This window comes from Sinohyriopsis cumingii, chromosome 15 (genome assembly GCF_028554795.1).
Source record: "Sinohyriopsis cumingii isolate HCF-2022 chromosome 15, ASM2855479v2, whole genome shotgun sequence".
Classification (NCBI taxonomy): domain Eukaryota; kingdom Metazoa; phylum Mollusca; class Bivalvia; order Unionida; family Unionidae; genus Sinohyriopsis; species Sinohyriopsis cumingii.
The window spans coordinates 116,738,044-116,745,927 of NC_142975.1; the positions used below are offsets into that span (position 1 = coordinate 116,738,044).

The 7,884-nt window shown below is 34.2% G+C and overlaps 1 protein-coding gene across 3 annotated transcripts in view; it reads left to right on the top strand.

The window, feature by feature from the left end:
* The first annotated feature begins 567 nt into the window (after window positions 1-567).
* Window positions 568-7,884, top strand: part of LOC149782547 (b(0,+)-type amino acid transporter 1-like) — a 22,999-nt gene continuing 15,682 nt past the window's right edge. For 2 of the 3 annotated variants that reach the window (XM_089934889.1, XM_089934891.1), the window contains exons 1-3: window positions 568-680; window positions 2,110-2,307; window positions 4,844-4,945. In XM_089934889.1, coding sequence (XP_089791015.1) covers window positions 674-680; window positions 2,110-2,307; window positions 4,844-4,945 — 307 coding nt within the window. In that variant the 5' untranslated portion in view covers window positions 568-673. Of the gene's footprint in view, window positions 681-2,109; window positions 2,308-4,843; window positions 4,946-7,884 lie in introns of those variants that run through there. The other variant, XM_089934890.1, reaches the window with a different exon arrangement.

The following is a 7,884-nucleotide window of genomic DNA, read 5'->3' on the forward strand; positions in this document are numbered from 1 at the left end:
TTAATTCTACATCATAAACCTGGACCAAAGTGTGCATATAGCATGCACATGGGGTAAGGAGGAAACCTGTAAAACTCCTAGACCATTGACAAAAGTAAGGCGCATAATGCCCCACTGATGGTGCGTTTGTCATGAACGTATATGTATACGAATTGTTTCATTGTTTGGTAGCACAATGTCTTATAGATCTAGCCCATTCTTCACTAAGAATATTAATAACTTATATATATATATATATATATATATATATATATATATATATATATATATATATATATATATAATTAAACCATTATTTATATACTTCCATCATTTAAAAGAAATATTTGTTTATTGTGGGATTTTAACTATCACCAGATTACTAATAGTTTGTATGTAGTATGGTCAGTCATAAAAGAGGAGGATTACACTCTGGCAAAGGGTCAGAACATCACTATGTGTACTTGGATGTGAAGAGTCAAAGTTTCAGTGTTATCAGTATTACAACAGTTAATCTGATAATTAAGACGCCGTCTGAAGATATTCATCTGATACGTATCTTATAAATACTATCACAGGACATTTTGACTCGGTGTGCATTCAAGTGTTCTTGTTTGTGATTATTCTGTTTGTCCTTCAAGGCATTGGCACAAATTTCTACAATATCACGCATTGCTCTCTAAAGCAAGGACCAATGGAGGGTAAGTGCACGTAATCAAATGAAATAAGGCGTACAGGCCTGAGGGTCCTTAAGCCAGGAAGAAATTATATTTTAAATTATTATATCAGTCATGTCACATAAACCATTATTTTTCTACTTACTTCCATCATGTAAAATGCAACTCTATCTGATGAATATTTGACCGGTTTACGAGTTGTACTCATTTAAAACTATAAGATCAGTAGCTAAGGCTAATAAGGAGCTGTAGACCAAAAATATTTGACAGTTTCTTTAATGAAACTAATAAAAACCAAATGATATTTTGACCTACGATGTTTTACATCACGTGCTCTGAATTGTTGCTTATTGTTTGACTATTCTGAGAATGAATTCTTTGCTGCAAGAGAAGGTTACTTCACGGGTATATTAAACTATTGCGCATAATTCCTAGTTTTATAAGTAATGTTTCAATGCAAGAAAATATAATCTATTCTTTATTCTGAAGATGAGATTGCCAATAGCAAGTGTTTTAAAAGAACAAGTTAGAAGTATTTTCGTAAACATATTTTAATGGTTTTTAATAGAGTTTGGTTTATAAATGATTGAAGTGTAATTTCAGATATAGCATGTTTATAACCTGTACATGAAATATTATATTAAATGATGCGAAACAATATTAAAAGAGTCGAGGTGTTACAAAGTAAACATTATTTACAAAGTATATGAAACTCTACAGAAATGCATATATTGGCATGAAAATAATGTGTGGGAGTGTTTTCTGAAAGCTGCATTCTTCATGTGATGAACATGCAATAAACTTAGAAACTCGGTGAGAAATTATTGTTTCAGTTGTTATTATCTAAAGTGCACTGAAAATAATGCCCCAGTAGATATTTAATTTGTAATTAATAAAATATTAATAATATGTGCGAAATTTACTGTCAAATTTTGTGATTCGTTAGATAGAAGATAATCCCCTTGAAATGGATTGACGCTACTTGTTTAAAGATAATCCCCTTGAAACAGAGTCACGTCACTCCTTCTGGTATACAACTCATGGGTGTAAACAGAAAAATACCTGTAATACTATGTTAAAAGTACCAACAAATAATAATGCTCTAGAATTCTCAAAGATGTCTTTATAGCACATCGAGGTTCACAATAAGTTGATTGACGTACAGTCGCGGTTTGCAGCCTAGAACTATCAGTCTCAATGTCCATTTTATGCATTGTCTTGGAAATGCATAATTAACAAATTCATTTGTAAGTATGCCGTGTATATACTTACGGATTTTTAAGTATAGGCCTTTACGTGTCAGTACTTACCTAAAAGTTTGTGTACTTTTTAAATTTTTATTTGTACGGAATGACCAGACGCGTATAAATGGTAAAGAAAATATCTTTTATACGGTAAATAAAGTGAAAGAACATATCATTTTACTTTGACTGAAATGCATTTACAATTTCAGGAACACGGGTAAGCTATGCTGAATCTCCGCTCAAGGCAGGAGGAAGACGTTACGGTCGAGTAGAAGCACCTAGAACGTCAGAATGGTTGGACACTCGCAGCAGGAATAAGGTTAGAAACCAGCCGAACATTATTGAAAACAATGTGAAGGAAGTCAGCGTCCTTTTGGGAGGGTCACTGATTCTTCAAACTGTTATAGGTATTTTTTAAGTTTATACCAGTAACGCTGATATATTTATTGACAGACATTAATTCAGAAATAGCAATTGATTGGAACATGGTTCGTATTTAAGATGAAGATTTCTCAGTTGTGATTCAGAATATAAACGGTAATTTGAATCTGTCTCTACGGATTTGGTACATACAATTGTGATGAAGAGCGTCCCAAACTCATGTTAACTTGATCGGATTCCAACATCATTTATACTCGAGTGCTTAGATTTAATATCGCCTTCACGAACCGAAGTTTCAATACTTTTCTCTCATCCGGGGAATTCCTATCAATTTTCAAAACTGACAATGTTAAGACCCTCTTGAAGAAACTGACACTTGACATGAACGATTTTAAGAACTACCGACCTATTTCTAACCTAACATTCACTTTAAAAAAGTTTTTTTTTTCTGTCCCAATTTGTATCTCATCTGAATTCAAATAATGTTTTTAGCAATGTACATTTTTCTTATCACCTTCACTACAGTACTGAAACTGCCCTACTGTGAACAGTTAATGACTCTCCTTTGTATAGTGAAAATATTACAGTCCTCACCTTCCTTGACTTGTCTGCTGCATTTGATACAATAGACCATGATATATTACCTCAACATCCCCAGCATGCATTTGGTATTCATGATATAGCCTTACTGTGGTTCGAGTCATGCTTAGTCCTATTTAGTCAACAGGACACAAAGTGTGCCGTAAATGGAAAACAATTCAGCCCAGTTGATCAATGTGCGTGTGTTTCACAAGGCTCTGTTTTCGGCTCAATTCTCCTCATTCTGTTCACTCGGATAGATCAACATTCATTGTACCAACTGTACGCTGATGACTCTCAAATACACAAATTTAGCTAACCAGCTGAAGTCGAGTCTACCATCCAAGGTGTATTTCCCATGTGAAGTCATGGATGACATATAACAAGCTGCAGATGAATGATGATAAAACTGATGCCATCCTGCTCATCACACAAAACTTTCTCATTCACATACTTTACCTCAGACAGTAAGTATCAGCAATGTCAACATTAAATTTACACAGCCAGTAAAAAAATCTAGGTGTCACTCTCGATAGTATACTCTCATTTCACCAACATGTCAATGAACATACGCAAAGCTGCATATCTCGAACTGAGACGCATCAGCTCCATTCGCAATTTTCTTTCGGTTGATGCCACTAAAACACTTGTGTGTTCATTGGTACTTTCAAGACTGGAATACTGTAATTCTCTTCTATCATATTCTCCTCATTACCTGTATCAGAAAAGTTCAAAACAAGTCGGCTGGGATATTCCTTAGAGTACGAAAAACTAAATAACCTTCTACCTGCACTTTAACCTTCACTGGCTCACCGTTCGATCCATAATCAAACACAAAATAAGTTCATATGCTACATTTCTTCGACTGGTTCCAGTCCAGTATACCTATCTGACCTCACTCATGTGTATACTCCGTCTAGAAACTTACGCTACTCTTCCGACACTCATTCTCATTGTTCTAGCCATTAAAACGAAGTCATACGGTCGTATGCTCTTTTGCTTGCCCTGGCCCAACTACGGGGAACAAATTGCCCATAGATCTTAGAAACAAGACAACGGTGTTCTCGTTCAACAGAGCTCTTAAAACTCACCTATTTCGAGTTTAAGAACAGACTTGAAGACTTAAAAATGTTTACTTCCTTAATTATTGTCATATTGTCAGCATGATTTTGTTTTGTAAGTTCATGGTGTTTCTTTTTGTAATGCTATCATTTTTTATGTTTTATGTACTATCGAATATTGTAAAGCGCTTAGAGCTTCTGAAGATTAGGCGCTTATCTAAGTTCACATTATTATTATTACTATACTATACTATGCTATACTATACTATACTATACTATACTATACTATACTATACTATACTATACTATACTATACTATGCTATGCTATGCTATGCTATACTATACTATACTATACTATACTATACTATACTATACTATAACATACTATACTATACTTTACTTTACTATACTATGCTATACTATGCTATGCTATGCTATACTATACTATACTATACTATACTATACTATACTATACTATACTATACTATACTATACTATACATAATATAGGTTTAATTCAAGGGATACCACTGATGTAGTTGCGTTTCCTTCAAATGTGAAACTTATGTAGGAAATACTGTTAGATATGGAATTAATTCTCATCGTAATCATTTAAAATTGTTCTTCTTTTATATTATCAACATACTCAGGTCATTCTACTGAAAATGTCACTTTTCGTAAATAATTAAAAATAATACTAGAATTCACACAAATACTATAATGTTTTACATAAGTGCCGTATTTGAAAAAGAAAACGAAACATTCGCCACGTGAATAGCATATATAACGTTGACTTTTACCATAGTCGATACGTGCCGCTTTCTGTAGTATATATAGTAATACATGTACTGATAATTAGATCCGATTATGTTTTCATGTACCACCTTTTTCTCTGTTTTACATTTTACTGTTTGACAAAAAGGTCCAGGCATCTTTACGTCCCCCAAAGGGGTAATTCAGGGCTGTGGATCAATAGCAGCCAGTTTTCTCATCTGGGCAGGATGCGGTATCATGTCAACTCTTGGTGAGTATGTTAAAAGCCGTCTCTGAAACATATTTTCATATAGTTAGTAAATACTTTTTTAAAAAAATGAGAGGGGAAAGGAATCAGACGTCGTCGATGTCAATCCACAAAATGCAAACACAACTTTGTGTCAATAATTCATTTTACCGAAATGAAAACAATAAAAATTAAAATTATTTAGAACATTACACATTAATCGGGTGTGCGCATAATTTATATGAATATTTCAGAAGTTTTACTTTATCTAAAATATACTTATATTTGTGCTGAAATTCATGCACAGAAAAAGTATACAAAGAATAGCTTAAATATTACATAGTTTACGTGAAAATCTATTAAACACAAGAATTAATCCATTCAAAATCACGACAAACTTAACAGCTTGAAAAAAATAATGAAATCTTTCATCACAAGTGTCTCTCTATAGATAACTTAAGTGCACGACCGCATTTTTCTGCTCTCGAGCAAACTTTCTGAAACAGGGATCCATAAAGCCAATAGCATATATATATATATATATATATATATATATATATATATATATATATATATATATATATATATATATATATATATATATATATATATAATCTTCATTTACTCTCGCCGGGGTTGTTATGCCGTCACTGTGATAGGTGTGGGGTGGGGTGATTCCAATATTTATTTAAATTATTATAGAAGTCCCAGCCAGGTTCGAATTTGGTTGGAAGTTAAATTAGTGAAAGATAGATGTAAATGTCCGAGACCACTGTAAGCAATGCCTACGGTTAAATGATTGAATATACAAAAATGTGAAATTCAACTAATAACAATTTAATTCGATATTCAAATGATTAAAATTTCCCAAGTACTCTCCTTCCGCTCAAGCATCTGATAGCATATTGCACCATTTGATTTGAAGTGTGAGACAGCTTTCCACCTATTCTTGTATTCTACTCATCTGTGTATTCTTCTTTCCTATTGCTCCAATTCCTTCTCCTCTTCCTCCAGACTTTCTCCAAATACATTCTCTCCACCGACTCCTCGATACTCCACCTCCTTCTCCATTTTCTCCTCCACGACTCCTTTCCTCCTCCTCCATGACTCTCTCCCGACTAGACTTATCGACTCCGACTGTTCTGCTAGTCATACTTCCATCTCCCCTCTTAGAAACTCGGGACTTAACTGAAACGGAAGTTATGTCCACCTGAAAGCTTCTGACTTTTAAGAAGCATAGTCTTTCCTTAGAATCTCCACTCTAAGTTTTCCCGCCAAATTACGAGTGAATTTCTCGGGAAAATCCTATTTGCTCAGCAATCTTCCCAGGAGAACTAAATTGTTAGACGTTATAATTCGGATCAAAACTGTTATCACACCCATTGCCGATTGGATGTATCTTTGATTCGATCCAGTCAAACTTAGCGGACAGTGTCCTTCTCGCTGTCTGTCCACGTGGGGACGGATTTAGAACACGTCCTCTTCTCTCGCGGTTCCTCTGGTGTAGGACAAAGCTGTACCACCTAAGTGGAAAGCCGCTCGATCTAACGCCTGTGCCGATTCAAGATGCTGGATCTTCTCTCTAGTCAAGGTAACCTTGCGTAAGAGATTAACTCTAGCCTGCGGCAATGTTCAGACATCAAACATGGCTTGTATCAATACATTCGTTTATACACGACTTATGAACTAGGCTGAGCAAACGTGACAATATTTTTTATACTTTATAACCAATGGTAGTACCATGAACGTATGTAAGTATTCCGTTCGTAGCGTGTGATAAGTTTAAAAAACTAGCTTGATTTACAATCCGTATAAATTTTACTCATTTAGGCTGTATATAAACAATTTTACTTATTTAGGCTGTATATAAACAATTGGGTTGCCATCGGAGAAACTAAGTTACTGATTATCATTCCTTTTAATACATTTCCACCCAATAATACCTAATGAGCATATGACATGGACAACGAAACACATGTCCATGTAAATCTGACCAAAGCTTTGAGATGCAGGATGAAACTAAATCTTTGACACACAAGGAGTTTGAACCAAATGTTTAGCAAGTTTAATAAGTTTCCATTCAATATATATATATATATATATATATATATATATATATATATATATATATATATATATATATATATATATATATATATATATATATATATATACCTGGTTCAGTCACATCAAATTTAACAGACAACATTCTGATATGAATCCTTTAATTAATAATTTGCTTTACCTTTCATCCTGATTAAAATATAATAGAACTTGACGGCTTTAACACTGGTGTTAAGATTGAGCATTTGCACCAAGAAATCCATATTACTTCTGTCTAAAATGTATACTTTTAGTAAAATAAAATATACTGGGGTTTTTAAAGTACTATTACGCCACAATTACCCTTTACGACACGCTGACAAGGAAAGTACTTGTGGTGAAGATTAGGTCAGTCTGACCGAAATGTGCATCAGCGGGCCTCGTGTACCTTTGTTATATTCCGTTATTAATGTGATAGATAACTTGTAGGAATGTTTCGCTACGCATATACTTAACAGATACCATTTATTCCGTTACAGGGCCGGCCTTCGGCTATTTGGTCAAATCGGGCCCCGCGCACACAGGAGCCCGGTGCGTTAGTAATTTTTAAAAATATATCTATTGAGAGAAATTAATTTTAAAGCGACGGAAGACAATTTCGCGTTTTCTAATGCCGTTCTTGTATTCCAACACAAAGTCCGATCATCTCAACGTCAAAACTTCATTGTAAATCCTCAGCAATTGTATCATTTATACGTATGACCACTAGTAGTCCTATTGATACAACAGTTTTCACTCTATGATACACGAATGTGCTGTTCCTTTCTAGTGATTAATGTATCAGATTCGACACTTGTGCAAACCAGAACAGCTCAAAAACGTTATGACCAAATCATCATCCGATATTCTGCACAATGCAG